At 51.0% G+C, this 15494-nt stretch overlaps 1 protein-coding gene and 1 pseudogene across 1 annotated transcript; both read left to right on the top strand.

Annotated features, from left to right (window-relative positions):
• The first annotated feature begins 1924 nt into the window (after positions 1 to 1924).
• LOC137202855 (retinol dehydrogenase 16-like) lies at positions 1925 to 6365 on the top strand. The gene is made up of 4 exons (XM_067698673.1): positions 1925 to 2237; positions 4316 to 4574; positions 5430 to 5593; positions 6148 to 6365. Exons 1-4 carry the CDS (start codon positions 1925 to 1927, stop codon positions 6363 to 6365), a joined length of 954 nt encoding a protein of 317 aa, XP_067554774.1.
• A 3510-nt stretch (positions 6366 to 9875) lies between these two features.
• LOC137202087 (retinol dehydrogenase 16-like) lies at positions 9876 to 14556 on the top strand (annotated as a pseudogene).
• Positions 14557 to 15494: the final 938 nt, after the last annotated feature.

Raw genomic sequence — 15494 nt, 5'->3', positions numbered from 1 at the left:
TTACTGCTCTCTCCTGACCTTTCTGTGGTTGTTCCCACCTGGAATGTAGTCTGAAACAGCTGAGACCCCCGCGAGCAGTCATATTACTTTCAGGATTCACAAAAGGGAAGCAGATGGCATGAGGGCTGGGACATGTCTTCTGCATGGCCCCTTGGGAGTTTATGGTTGAAGGAATTCGTGGTCACTGAGGAAAAAACCCTCTTGTTTCTTCCAAGTAAAGAAACCACGACCTTCTCCCTTAGCAGGATTTCTATTTGCCTAGGATTTGCATGTCGCCCCAGGCCCCTGAGAGTTTCCAGGGCACCATCCTTCATCCTTGCCTTCTTCGTCCTCACCCTTTGGGAAGCCCACGTAGGAGGGTCCTGGTGGTCACGCAGGAAGCAGGCACAGGCTGGTTTCTGCAAGACGGGCCTTTCTATTACTGCTGCCAACTCCCACCTGAGGGACAAACACTTTCAGGACTACAGTCAGCTCCCTGCACTTGACAGTTACCACTAAAGGCTGAATCTGTGCCCCTGTCTGTCTTTGTTGGCTGCTGGGGTGGGTTCCAGGGGCATTTGAGCCTCTGTTTGCTTGGGGAAGCCTCTCCTTCCCTCCCAGTGCCTCTCGTATTTCCTTACTTACCAGTCGGAGCTGTAATAAATGTGGACGGTCAGGGGATGCCCAGCACACTGAACCAGGCTCCTTCTGTCCCTGCCCCACTCACCAGCTCTGTGCCCCTGATGGGTCCACCCCCGTTACTGAATGTGAAAGTCCCTGCATGCACAGCTGTTCTGGGGTCCAGCCTCTGGTCCTTTCTTTAATCTCCTGAGGGGGCAGCTCCCTCCTCTTCTCCATCATCACCCTGGTACAACTGACCTGATTCTTTCCAATTATTGGGCTTTACAGCCCACGCTGCCTGGGGGGAGGTTCGCACAGCCCATCCCATGATCCCCGTTCAAGTCAGTCTTTTCTCAGTGTCTGAATGGTCTGGATTCGGGGTGTGGTGCCGGGCAGGGCAGGGCCTCACTCAGCACAGGAGGGGCAGAGGGCAATGTAGCCGGGCACCCAGGGCTGTGGGCAGGGCATCTTCACAGAGTGAAAGGGGAGCAACGGTTAGACCAGCTTTGTGTGAGTCCTTCCAACAACTGGCCCGGCATCTGGGAGACGTCTCACCATTGCGTGTGTTGCCCCCATTCCCTTCTTGTCCCCTCTCCTTGCCTCTGAGATCAGACACCCCTGCTGTTCTCCTGAACACCTTTCTGGCCCGGGGAACCTCTTCATCAGGAGAGACCTTATTCTCGTTTGCCTTCCCCTTCTAATCCTAGAGAGGCTGAGAGAGACTTAGTCTTTCAGGAGTGAATTCTGGGAGCTGAGCCAGAGGAGGAGACCAGGCTCAGAGGCTAAGCCAGCTGCCCAAGGTCACATAGCTTGTTGGCAGCAGAGCTGGGTTTTGAAGCCACTTGTGTCTTGATTCCACGTGTATTCCCCTTGTAAGAATCTCCAGTAGATAAGGGAGACCCTGGTCCCAGGCTGAGTAGGAAAAAGGGAAGAAGATAGTTGTGAACCATGAAACCTGAGATATAAGAGTTACAACGTTTGGGGGTGGGGTGGAGAGGGGAGAGGTGGGTAGAGGGAAACAGGGAGGAGTGGGTGCACCAGGAAGAGGTGGCTGGAAAAGCACTGTCATCCTTAAGAAGTTGTGTTGGAAACGCAATGACATGTATTAGAAATGCTGTGAGCGCACCAAATAGCATGCATTTGGGGTTAGAATCAATAATACTCAGCAAAGAGGGTGAAAAGGAAAATCGTGAGGACTCCACGCCAGAGAGCCTGGAAGTTGGTTGGCCAACCAACATTGTGTACGTTCTTAAGTCCTCCTGTCTCGACACTAGCCAGACTCGAGTTTAACCCCAGTCTGCCTGTGGCTGTCCCCTGCAAAGCCATGTGGCTGTACCTGGCGGTCCTCGTGGGCCTGTACTACCTCCTGCGCTGGTACCGGGAGAGGCAGGTGGTGAGCCTCCTCCAGGACAAGTTCGTCTTCATCACGGGCTGTGACTCGGGCTTCGGGAACCTGCTGGCCAGGCAGCTGGACCTGCGAGGCTTGAGGGTGCTGGCTACGTGTCTGACGGAGCAGGGGGCAGAGCAGCTGAACGGCCAGACATCAGACAGGTTGGAGACGGTGATCCTGGACGTCACCAAGACTGAGAGCATCGCTGCGGCCGCCGAGTGGGTGAAGGAGCGTGTCGGGGACAGAGGTACCACCCAGATTTCTTTTTTCTGTTTATTTCTTCTCTCTGTGTGAAGGGGAGACCCACTGACAGCTGCCTGGGGAGATTCCCAAGGTATTTTCCAGGACTTGAAGTCCTCCCTGTGTTCTCCTCATCCAGCTTACCAGCAAAGCCTCTTCCATCCCACCTCCACCTCCCAAACCTGAGGCTCTGCAGTTTGGGGGAGAGTTTTCCCTGATGAGAATGCGTCCTTGCAGACTTCCTGTCTGGTGTCCCCTCCTCCCTCAGCAGGAGGTCTGGGTTCCTTGATGCTGAGTGACCAGGGTGATCGGGGTGCACTTTTTGGAGGACGGGTGGAGATGGGCACTCTGGCTGGAAGGCTGCATGGGGGGCTGGGGGGCAGCGCTGGAGCTGGGCTGTGTTCTCAGCACTTGATCATGTTCTTCGTGGTGACCCATAGTCGTCCTACTTGGGTTTAAACGTCACCAATTTTCAGATGACAACATTGAGCTGTTAGGACTTGTCTAAGGAAGGTCAGAAAACTACTTAAGCGTTACTTTTTCTCTCTCTCTGTTTTCTGTTTTTCTTCTTTTCTTTTCCTTCTTTGTTTGTTTTTTTTAATTACTACAGTTGTGCCTTTGTTTTGCAGGGGAAGGAGAGAACTTGTATTTCTTTCATCTAAGTATAATTTAAAACATGATCATTGTGGCAACTCAGAAAAGTGCAGGGATTAAAACCAAACTCTCTCAAAATCTCACCACCCAGAGATAAGTACTGATAATATTTTGACATACATGGTATTATATTTTGCACATATTAGTATCATTTTCTTTCCACTAAAGAAAGATGTACTGATTTACAACGTAATAAAACTTTCTTCCAAAAATTAGTAAATTATGATTGAGAATATACTACCCTTTAGAATAGCATTACTTACTAAAAAGTACCTCATGGTATGATACATAATTATTTCCTACCTTTTATTCATCATATTCAACATAAATGATATCTTGGCAAACTTCTTTCTACCCAGTTCCCTACACTATAACCGCATATGTTGATTGTGCCTTTGATGACAATGGTTGGAGAATATTCTTCCTACAAGGCACACGTGTTACTGAGTAGGGGAGGAACTCAACTCTCTGAGTAGATACTTCTGGCAGCCCTACCCCATCCCTCAATAGCCTGCTCCTGCCACCCTGAGGCCTATGGTTACCAAGTCTTTAAAACCTTGGGATTGTGTCTTTGATACTTGCAGAGGGGTCTCCATTAAGTTGGGTGAATTTGCACCAAGGAGATGGGGCTAGACTGGACTCCTGTGTGGGTGGCAGGAGAAGATGGAATTTTCTGGGGTAGGGGGTGAACTCTGTGTTCTGGGGGTGATGGGTAAACAGAGGCAGCCCTTCCTCCCCCTGAAAGCCTACCCCCATGGAATTCCCCAGATTCCTGCAGGAACATTGCTCAGTGTTTTAAGGCCAGGCCCTAGAGGTCAATACCAGGCCTGTCAACATGTTTCCCCAAACCTGGGATTTCAGGTCTGTTTTACCCAGCCAGTCTCCACCCAGATATTACTCATCTTTTTTTGCCTTTTATCCACTGTCTCTTTTATTCCTCTCTTCCCCTCCCTTCCTTATTGTCTCTCTATATTTCCCTCTCTTTCCCTCATACTAGCTAGTTGTTGGGCACTCAGTCCTGCAGCTGTCAGAAAATCTGAAAATGTAGGTGAATATTGATAATGTCTGCAAGGACAACATGGACTGTGAAAACCCAAAACTTCACCCTCCGAGTTCCAGACTATGGACCCACTAGATTTCCTCAGCCTCAGTCCCTGCCTTCATCCAATCTGGGGTGCTTGCCCCTTGTCACCAGGCAGTGGGCTGGGCGTGAAGACTGAGTCAGGAGGGTGGCGCACCTTCTGTCCTCCAACCGCTTACAGGGTCTGGTCTCCCCAAACCCGCAGGCAGCATGTTGGTCTCTGTTCCAGCCGTTCCCCCTGCAGTCTCTCTCCTAAAGTCCTCACTGGGTGGAAGGTGACTTGGAACCTCCACTGGGTCCTCACTCACGGGCCCAGCATGGTGTTGCCCTCTCGCCCTCACTGTTCCCAGGACTCTGGGGCCTGGTGAATAATGCCGGCATTTGCACTCCCATGGCACCCAATGAGTGGCTGACCAAACAGGACTTCGTAAAGATGCTCGACGTGAACCTGTTGGGGATGATCGAGGTGACCCTGAGTCTGCTGCCCCTAGTGCGGAAGGCGAGGGGCCGTGTGGTCAACGTCTCCAGCGTCATGGGCCGCGTGTCCCTCTTTGGTGGGGGCTACTGCATGTCCAAGTACGGCGTGGAGGCCTTCTCAGACTCCCTCAGGTAATGGCCTGGAATGGAGGCCCTTCCTCTGTCCTCCTGCTTTATGCTTCTGGGGGTGCCTTCTACAGGGGTTTTCTTTCTTTAGAGACCTAATGGCCCTTCCTTCTAGATCCCTCTCTCTTGCTCTGTGTAGGTCTTTCACTGGGAAGCACCCTTTTATCTTTTGGGTGTCCAGGTGGGTGTGAGGCCTAATATGATGCAACATATTCCTGCCTTGCGTGAGGGTCCACAGTCACCAAAGTGTCGGAGGCAGAACTGGACCTGATATTATTTGTCTGTGCAGCCCTTCCATGTGCTCAGCTGCTGCGGTATTTAGGTTTTGGGAGCCCTGTGGGGAGTGTACCCCATGAAGCCATTAATCCCGGGAGCTACTTAATCAAATCAGTGGGGAGACTCCACGGGCTGCAGGGAGAGGGTGGCTCTGATGTGGGGGATCTGATACCGTGGGCAGAGAGATGCTCCCTAGAGGACAGGTGGCCAGGGGGTTAGCAGAGTAGGAGAGGGGAGAGAGGGGACTGGGGAGTATGGGAAAGATAAAACGTGCAAAGTGTGGTGATTGATTGGAGGGATGAGGAATAGGAGGAGATAACATTTAAAGGATGCCTTGTAGCACAACTGGTAGGATTTAGAGCTGATAGGCACAGGTATGTAAAGTAATTGGAAAAATATTCACACTCTATACAGAAGCAATACCATCATCCTGAGTTTTCTCCCCCTGGCTTCTGTACCTCACAACCTCTGAGAAATTCCAGCGTATCCTACCCCGATCCTATGTTGGTGTCTTACTGTTCTTTCATGTTTTGTTTTGCAAGAGGACCTCTGAAGTCCTTGCCCCTCGGCCTGTCTCCCTTGCAGGAGGGAGCTCTCCTACTTCGGAGTGAAGGTGGCGATGATTGAGCCTGGTTACTTCATGACCAATATGACCAGCCCTGAGGTGTTTAATGGAAGCCTCCAGGCATCATGGGATCAGGCCAGCCCAGAGATCAAGGAACTCTATGGAGAGAAGTTCGTGGCTGACTGTGAGTGAGACCTTGGGGAGAGAAGCAAACCCTTGTCTGGTAGCCTGGGTCCATCATTAGCACCTCCTCCAGTCTCAGGTCCATCCTCCAGGCTCTGAGTCCCCCACATAGCGGGGACATGAACTCCATCCCCAGGGTCCTGTGTGGTCAATTGGTGACCCAAGGAAAGGATTCAGGCTTGATAGACCTGGGGACCAGTTTCTCTTCCGAAACTCTTTTAATTTGGGAAGGAAACTGAAGCCAGAGAGGGAAGACACCCGTGGAATCACGGTAAGCTGGTGTTAGAACCAGCTTTTTTCAGGTGCCTCAATTTCTAGTGTTTGCAAAGACCTCCGGTTTATGTAGTGCACATATTCCCAGGAATAGATCCAGAGGGGGCTTGGTGTGGATAGAGATCCTGGGGTAAGTGTTAGGACACACTCCAATGAAATCCATGGATTTGATTTAGAGTATGATTTTGGAAGAGAAAGGACTTTTTAGAAACTGTCATGTTGATCTGAAAGTGGGAGCATTGGGAAATGAGAATATTTTGGATGGTGTCTCCTTCTGGACAGTCATGAAGACATCTAATTTATTGAAGCCATCATGGTCCGGGAATCTGTCCTTGATGACCAACTGCATGGAGCATGCCCTGACCTCCTGCCACCCCCGCACCCGGTACTCCGCTGGCTGGGACGCCAAGTTCTTCTACCTCCCCGTGAGCTACATGCCCACCTTCCTGGTGGATCTCATGATGTACTGGGGTGCCCCACGGCCTGCTAAGGCCCTGTAACCCAAGACTGGGGTGCATGGTGGGGGCAGTTGGGGATAGTGTGGGGAGGGGATGCATCAGGGAGAGGGAAATAGAGTGGCGAAAGGGGTTCTCATGTCACCGGGGACACCCATCCCACCTCAGTCCCCAGGCTTCTCTTGGGACATTACTTAGTTCTCTGGGGATATTAGGAAGAAAGGAACAAGTCTTATGGCCGAGGAACAGGGCTCATTATCTCACATCTGTGTCCTGTTCCTTGAGTGGCCTCTCAGTGCCTTATGACCCACATGCAGCTGTGAAAAACCCTCGCTTTGGGGAGGGTGTGAGCAGCTGGGAGTTTTCAGTCCCCCCTGCTCTGCCTCTGTCCACCTGTTGATGTATCTTTCCCATGTCCAGTCTCCCTCTCCCCCAGGATAGAAATGGACAGGGGAGATAAAGGCCCCTCTTGCCTGAGGGTATGTGTTGACAGTGGAGGGTAACCACCAGCCTGACTCACGAGCCTAGGTGCCAACTCAGTAGACCTTGGCTGGAATGCGATCCTGTCGGAGAACAAACAAACCGGGTTTTGATCTATCTTGGAAACAAGAATTTCCATTGATTATTTTTTCCCTAAAATTATAGTTGAAAAGTTCACCTGCTTGAGCTTCATGCTTAATCTGAAGACTCCTGTTTTTCAAATTATTATTTATACACGTAAACACTCACATACACACACAGACACCGAGCCAGTCACACCAAACAAACTGAAATCAAATAAAGCATCATTGATTCACTTTATGCCTTGGGGGTATGTGTTCAGGAGGTTTGGACTCAGCCCCAGGAATCCTCTCCAGAATGTCAGAGAGCTTGTGAGATTGCAAAGCCCTGGTCCTCCTTGCTGGTCTTACAGGGGGGTGCAGGGCTGCACTGAGTTGGGTTCCATGGCCCACAGTGTGGACTGTGACACAAGGACCCCTATTTAGACAAGGCGGAGCAACAAAAGCGCTGAAAAAAGAAGTGCAATGCACACCATCCCACGTCCTTACCCTAGACCTTCCGTAGATCCCTATTCCTCCTCCTTCCAGGCTGCCTTTCTTAGGGAGGGAACCAGGTCTGGTCTGATGGACGTGTGAAGGGGCTGGAACCCATGCCATGAGGGTCCATGCGGCTGTCACAAGGAAGTTTCCCTAATCCTCCCCTTGGCTGTCCCGGTGGTTTTTGACAAAGGATCAGTGATTCCCCACTGAAAATCTCATCTCCTCCAAGTATCAGATATTCAGCGCCGGAGGCGGGATTTGTCTCTCCATTTTGGGAGCTCACTCCAGAAGGGGGACTGCATACCTGTAGGGCTGGAAAAGAGCTTGCACAATTAGCCCTCACTCCTGGCACCTTCTAGCCCCCTTTGGTTACCTACGCCTCTCCCCACTTCAGGGGACCCAACCTGAGATGAGAAGAGGGGATGGTGTGGGACACCCTGTCTTTGACAGTGGTCCTACTGAGACTGGGCAGAGAGACACCTGGTGGTGGCAGCCCCTGCTCCAGCACAAGCAGGCTCACAGGTGCGGCCTCAGAATCTGGGCCAGCTGCAACTCCCTGGACCGTAGATGCAGAGATCTTGGTCAGTGAGTCTCCCTGACAGGGTCGCCTCTGAAAGATTTCTTCTTCTGGCCCCCGCAGCTCCCAGGTGAGTGAGTGTCACCCCAGGCTCCTTTCTCTTACTGCTCTCTCCTGACCTTCCTGTGGTTGTTCCCACCTGGAATGTAGTCTGAAACAGCTGAGACTCCCGCGAGCAGTCATATTACTTTCAGGGTTCACAAGAGGGAAGCAAATGGCCTGAGGGCTGGGACGTGTCTGCTGCATGGCCCCTTGGGAGTTTATGGTTGAAGGAATTCGTGGTCACTGAGAAAAAAAAATCTCCTGTTTCTTCCAAGTAAAGAAACCAAACCTTCTCCCATAGCAGGGTTTTTGTTTGCCTAGGATTTGCATGCCGCCCCGGCTTCCTGACACCGTTTCCACACAGTTTCCAGGGCACCATCCTTCATCCTTGCCTTCTTCGTCCTCACCCTTTGGGAAACCCACGTAGGAGGGTCCTGGTGGTCACGCAGGAAGCAGGCACAGGCTGGTTTCTGCGAGACGGGCCTTTCTATTACTGCTGCCAACTCCCACCTGAGGGACAAACACTTTCAGGACTACAGTCAGCTCCCTGCACTTGACAGTTACCACTAAAGGCTGAATCTGTGCCCCTGTCTGTCTTTGTTGGCTGCTGGGGTGGGTTCCAGGGGCATTTGAGCCTCTGTTTGCTTGGGGAAGCCTCTCCTTCCCTCCCAGTGCCTCTCGTATTTCCTTACTTACCAGTCGGAGCTGTAATAAATGTGGACGGTCAGGGGATGCCCAGCACACTGAACCAGGCTCCTTCTGTCCCTGCCCCACTCACCAGCTCTGTGCCCCTGATGGGTCCACCCCCGTTACTGAATGTGAAAGTCCCTGCATGCACAGCTGTTCTGGGGTCCAGCCTCTGGTCCTTTCTTTAATCTCCTGAGGGGGCAGCTCCCTCCTCTTCTCCATCATCACCCTGGTACAACTGACCTGATTCTTTCCAATTATTGGGCTTTACGGCCCACGCTGCCTGGGGGGAGGTTCGCACAGCCCATCCCATGATCCCCGTTCAAGTCAGTCTTTTCTCAGTGTCTGAATGGTCTGGATTCGGGGTGTGGTGCCGGGCAGGGCAAGGCCTCACTCAGCACAGGAGGGGCGGAGGGCAATGTAGCCGGGCACCCAGGGCTGTGGGCAGGGCATCTTCACAGAGTGAAAGGGGAGCAACGGTTAGACCAGCTTTGTGTGAGTCCTTCCAACAACTGGCCCGGCATCTGGGAGACGTCTCACCATTGCGTGTGTTGCCCCCATTCCCTTCTTGTCCCCTCTCCTTGCCTCTGAGATCAGACACCCCTGCTGTTCTCCTGAACACCTTTCTGGCCCGGGGAACCTCTTCATCAGGAGAGACCTTATTCTCGTTTGCCTTCCCCTTCTAATCCTAGAGAGGCTGAGAGAGACTTAGTCTTTCAGGAGTGAATTCTGGGAGCTGAGCCAGAGGAGGAGACCAGGCTCAGAGGCTAAGCCAGCTGCCCAAGGTCACATAGCTTGTTGGCAGCAGAGCTGGGTTTTGAAGCCACTTGTGTCTTGATTCCACGTGTATTCCCCTTGTAAGAATCTCCAGTAGGTAAGGGAGACCCTGGTCCCAGGCTGAGCAGGAAAAAGGGAAGAAGATAGCTGTGAACCATGAGACCAAGGACATAAAGGCCCAATGTGGAGAGTGGGGAGGGGAGAGGTGAGCAGGGGAAACAGGGAGGAGTGGGAGGACCTGGAAATGGTGGTTGTAAAAGAGCCTCAAGGCGTTGTGTTGGAAATGCAGTTACATCTATTAGAAATGGTGTAAATGTACCAAAGAGCATTAACACTGGGACCAGAGTCAGTATTACTCACCAAAGAGGGTGAACAGGAAAATCCTGAGGACTCCATGCCAGAGAGCCTGGAGGCTGGTTGGCCAACCAACATTGCGTGTGTTCTAAGTCCTCCTGTCTCAACACTAGCCAGACTCGAGTTTCACCCCAGCCTGCCTGTGTCTGTCCCCTGCAAAGCCATGTGGCTGTACCTGGCGGTCCTCGTGGGCCTGTACTACCTCCTGCGCTGGTACCGGGAGAGGCAGGTGGTGAGCCTCCTCCAGGACAAGTTCATCTTCATCACGGGCTGTGACTCGGGCTTCGGGAACCCACTGGCCAGGCAGCTGGATCTGCGAGGCTTGAGGGTACTGGATGCATGTCTGACGGAGCAGGGGGCCGAGCAGCTGAGGAGCCAGACATCAGACAGGCTGGAGACGGTGATCCTGGACGTCACCAAGACTGAGAGCATCACTGCGGCCGCCAAGTGGGTAAAGGAACATGTGAGGGACAGAGGTACCACCCAGATTTCTCAAGTCTGATTCCTCTCTGTGAAGTGGAGACCCCTTGACAGCTGCCTGGGGAGATTCCCAAGGTGTTTTCCAGGACTTGAAGTCCTCCCTGTGTTCTTCTCCTCATCCAGCTTACCAGCCAAGCCTCTTCCATCCCACCTCCACCTCCCAAACCTGAGGCTCTGCAGTTTGGGGGAGAGTTTTCCCTGATGAGAATGCGTCCTTGCAGACTTTCTGTCTGGTGTCCCCTCCTCCCTCAGCAGGAGGTCTGGGTTCCTTGATGCTGAGTGACCAGGGTGATCGGGGTGCACTTTTTGGAGGACGGGTGGAGATGGGCACTCTGGCTGGAAGACTGCATGGGGGGCTGGGGAGCAGCACTGGAGCCGAGCTGAGTTCTCAGTACTTGGTCATGTTCTTGCTGGTGACCCCTAGTCATCCGACTTGTGTTTAAATGTCACGTATTTTTCAGATGTCGACACTGAGCTGTCAGGACTTTTCTAAGGAAGGTCAGAAAACTACTATGGAGTTACTTTCTCTCTCTTTTATTTTTCGTTTTTCTGTGTGTGTGTGAGTGTGCGTGTGTGTGTGTGTGTGTGTGTGTGTGTGTGTGTGTGTTTTACTGCAGTTCTGCCTGTGTTTTATGGTAGAAGGAAAGGACTTTAATTTCTTTTATCTAAGTATAGATTTAAAACATGATCATTGTGAAAAACGGGAAAAGTACATGGATAAAAACCAAAGTTACCCCAAATCACGCCACCCGCAGATAAGTACTGATAACATTTTTACATACAGGATATTACATTTTGTACATAATTTGTATCCTAATTTTCCACTGAAAGAAGTTGAACAAATTTACACATAACAAAAATTTCTTCAAAAACATAATAAATAATGATCGAGAATGTTCCATACCTTAGAATAGCACTACTTAGTAAAAAGTACCTCATGGCGTGAATGTAATTGTTTCCCACATTTTATTCATTGGATTCAACGAAATGATGTCTTGGTAAACTTTCTACCCAACTCCCTACGTTGTAACCATGTATATTAGTTGGGTCTTTGGTGTCAAATATGGTGGGAGAATATATATTCTTACAAGGGCAGACTTGGTACTGAGCAGGGGAGGGACTAACTCTGTGTGTTAATAATTCTAACACCCTGTACCCAACTCCCCTGACCCTGCTCTTCTGCCCTGACTTCTATTAATTGGTTAGTGTTTAAATATTTGGTATGTGTCTCTGAGTCTTGCGGAGAGGTTTCCATGAAGCTTGGTGAACTGTGAACTGAGAGTCATGGGGTCAGAGTTGCCTCCTGTGTGGGTGGGAGGAGAGGGTGGGTTTTTCTGGGACAAAGTGTAAATTCCGATTTGGGGAAGGGTGGTTAATAGTGGCAGCCCTGCCTTCCCCTGAAAGCCTACCCCATGGAATTCCCCAGATTCCTGCTGGAACATTGCTCAGTATTGATGCGGGTATTTCAAAGCCAGGCCCTAGAGGTCAATACCAGGCCTGTCAACACATTCTCCCAAACCTGGGATTTCAGGTCTCTTTTACCCAGCCAATCTGCACCCAAATAGTTCTCATCTTTTTTGTTTTTGTCTTTTATCCATTGTCTCCTCTCTTCCTCTCTTCCCCTCCCTTCCTCATTGTCTCTCTCTGTTTCCCTCTCTTTCCCTTATACTAGCTAGTTGTTGAGCACTCAGTCCTGCAGCTGTCAGAAAATCTGAAAATGTAGGTGAATTTTTTTTTTTTAACCACTACTTTTCTTTTTTTTTTTTTTTTTTTAACATCTTTATTGGAGTATAATTGCTTTACAATGGTGTGTTAGTTTCTGCTTGTAGGTGAATTTTGATAATGTCTGCAAGGACAACAGGGACTGTGAAAACACAAAACTTCACCCTCCGAGTTCCAGACTATGGACCCACTAGATTTCTTCAGCCTCAGTCCCTGCCTTCATCCAATCTGGGGTGCTTGCCCCTTGTCACCAGGCAGTGGGCTGGGCGTGAAGACTGAGTCAGGAGGGTGGCGCACCTTCAGCATGTTGGTCTCTGTTCCAGCCGTTCCCCCTGCAGCCTCTCTCCTAAAGTCCTCACTGGGTGGAAGGTGACTTGGAACCTCTGCTGGGTCCTCACTCATGGGCCCAGCATGGTGTTGCCCTCTTGCTCTCACTGTTCCCAGGACTTTGGGGCCTGGTGAATAACACCGCCATCTCCATGTCCACTGTACCCAGTGTGTGGCTGACCAACCAGGACTTCGTGAAGATACTGGACGTGTACCTGTTGGGGGTGATCAAGGTGACCCTGAGTCTGCTGTCCCTAGTGCGGAAGGCGAGGGGCCGTGTGGTCAACGTCTCCAGCGTCACGGGCCGCGTGTCCCTCTGGGGTGGAGGTTATTGCATTTCCAATATGGCATGGAGGCCTTCTTGGGCTTGGACTCCCCCAGGTTATGGCCTGGGACAGAGACCCTCCCCCCACCCCCTTGGTCCTTCTGCTTCTGTGCTTCTGGGGGAGTCTTTTACAGGGGGTTCCTTTCATCACAGACTTAGAGTTCTTTTTTCCAGAACTTTCTCTCTTGCTTTTGCCAGGCATTCATTGGGAAGCTCCTTTCTAAGTTCTTGGTGTCAGGATGGACTTGGCGACTGTAGAGTTTGAATGAACTTACTCTGCCCTGGAAGTTGGCCCACACTCAGAAAGTGAGGTAGAATTGTCACCGATATAATTTGGCTACAGTGTGCTCCACCTACATTACTGCTATGATATTAGGTTGGGGGAGCCTTGTTTGCAGTGTAACCCCATGGAAGCAATTAATCAAGGAAAGTAATTAATCATATCAGCAGTAGAGACCCTACTGGCTGCAGGGCTGAGGATGGCTCTGAATATGGGGCAGGGAAGTGATCCCAGGTAGGGAGATGCATTTTAGGGTCCAGTTACACCAGCCCAGCTGATAAATGGCCAGGCAGTAGACTGGTTAGGATAGGGAAGAGAGGAAATTGAGCGTGAAGGGGATAAAATACAAAAAGCCTGGTGATCAATTGGATGTGAGGGGAATATGAGGAGATAGCACTTAAGTGGTACCTTGCAACTCAACTGGTAGGATTTAGAAGCATAAGCACATGTATATAAAATATTTGGAAAAATATTCAAACTCTATACAGAATAACATCATCATAAGATTTCTCCTTCTGGCTTTTCTGTACTTCACAACCTCCCAGAGTTTCCTGCTTATCGCACTGCAGTCCTGTATTGGTATCTTATTTGTGTGTGTGTGTTTTTGTGTCTTGGTTCATAAAAACTCTGAAGTCTTTGCCCCTCTGCCTGCCTCCCTTGCAGGAAGGAGCTCTCCTACTTTGGGGTGAAGGAGGAGATGATCGTGCCTGGTTACTTCAAGACCTTTGTGACCAGCCCTGAGGCAATTTCTCGGGGCCTCCAGGCAGCATGGGATCAGGCCAGCTCAGAGGTCAAGGAACTCTATGCGGAGACATTCCTGGCCTCAGGTGAGTGAGCTGTGGACCTTGGAGAGAGAAGCAAACCCTTGTCTGGAAGCCTGGGTCCATCATTAGCACCTCCTCCAGTCTCAGGTCCATCCTCCAGGCTCTGACTCACCCACACAGTGGGCACATGAGCTCCATCCCCAGGATCCCATGTGGTCAACTGGTGACCTAAGGAAAGGATCCAGGCTTGGTAAACCTGGGAACCACTGTCTCATCTGTACCCCTTGTTATTTTGGGAGGAAACTGAAGCCAGAGAGGATAGACACCTGTGGACTCATGGCAAACTGACTTTAGAGCAGCTGGTTTTCATGTGCTTAGATTTCTAGTGTTTATAGAAAGATACAATTTATGTATTGGATATTCTCAGAAGTAGAGCCAGAGGTCGCTTAGTGTGGAACAGTTGTTCCTGGGGTAAGAATTCGGGCGCTTCTTGGAGAATTTGAATGGATTAGTTTGGGACATGGGTTTGAGGGGATGGGGCAGGGAGAGGGCAGGATTTCTTAGAAGGTTCCTTCCCATATTAGAGCTGTGAATTGGAAAGGAGGGATGTGGAAGTATATAAGGAAACTTTCATCTTGAACAGACATCAAAATAACTGAAAATATTTTCAAAAAATGCAAGTTGAATCTCTGTCCTTGGTCATGAACTTCGTGAACGTGCTCTGACCACCTGCCACCCACGCACCTGATGATATTCACCTGACTGGGATGTCAAGCTCATATACTTCCCAAGAGCTACATACCCTCCTTCCTGATGGATGCCATGGTCTACTGGAGCTCCTCAAGGGCCAGGGCCCTGTGAAGTCAAGGTTGGGGTGCATGGGAGGTCTATTTGGGTTGCTGTGTGAGGGATGATGCTTCAAGAGAAGGGAAAAAAGGTGGAGGGAGGGAGCTTTCCAGTCTCTAAGGTCATGCAGCTCATCCTCCTCCTTATCTCTACTCCAGGCTTCTTCTGAGGCTCTGGGGATATTAGGAAGAAAGGACCAAGTTTTGCAGCTGAGGAACAGGGAGCCAATAGCACACATCTGTGCCCTGGTCCTGGAGCAGCCTCTCAAGGCTCTGAGCCTCATGGCCCTCCTGCCACCCTGAGGAATCTGCACTCTTCGGAGGGTGTGAGCCGCTGGGAGGGGGCTCAGCCCCACCTGCTCTGCCTCTGTTCATCTCCTCAGAGTGTGCCTTCGTTTCCTCATCCCACAGGATGGAAATGGCCTGGAAGAGGCAAAGGGTCCTCTCTCCACTGAAAGTACCTGTGAGCAGGGGTTGGGGATGCACAAGGCAACCACCAGCCTGACCCATCAGCCTCATGTGCCAGCTGAATAAGGAGGCCACTCATCAGAGCGGGCAGCATTCTCAGTCCTAGAAGAAGAGCCCTCTGCGTGGTCCTGCAGCCCCCCCAACCCCCATTCCATGGCCTGCATTTTTCTGATGTTGGGAGTTTGAGTCCAGGGAAGTGCTGCTTGAGCCAGCAGTCAGCAGACAGGCCCATGAGATGGTGAGTCAGGCCCAGGCCTGCGCTGGGACAGTTCCAAGTCATTCTTTTTCAGGTCTAGTGACAAAACCCTGGATCTCACCAACTGGGACTGTCTGAAGAACTGGGACACTCCTGGGCCTGCTCAGCCCTTGGGTGACATTGTCTGACTTCTTCCAGCCAAGACTTCCTTGTTCACTCACCAAGGAGGCAGACAGACTTCTGAGATGCCCCCCAGACCCACTGTAGGCAGTGCTGTGCCTTGGGGTGGG

This window comes from Pseudorca crassidens, chromosome 11 (assembly GCF_039906515.1).
Source record: "Pseudorca crassidens isolate mPseCra1 chromosome 11, mPseCra1.hap1, whole genome shotgun sequence".
NCBI classification, from domain to species: domain Eukaryota; kingdom Metazoa; phylum Chordata; class Mammalia; order Artiodactyla; family Delphinidae; genus Pseudorca; species Pseudorca crassidens.
This window is presented reverse-complemented; position numbering and strand designations above follow the sequence as displayed.

Excerpts from the sequence above, each read along its gene's own strand:
- LOC137202855 (XM_067698673.1), top strand. The coding sequence starts at position 1,925 with ATGTGGCTGTACCTGGCGGTCCTCGTGGGCCTGTACTACCTCCTGCGC. Across the intron at positions 2,238-4,315 it reads GGAGCGTGTCGGGGACAGAG|GACTCTGGGGCCTGGTGAAT; the intron begins GTACCACCCAGA and ends CACTGTTCCCAG. Across the intron at positions 4,575-5,429 it reads GCCTTCTCAGACTCCCTCAG|GAGGGAGCTCTCCTACTTCG; the intron begins GTAATGGCCTGG and ends TCTCCCTTGCAG.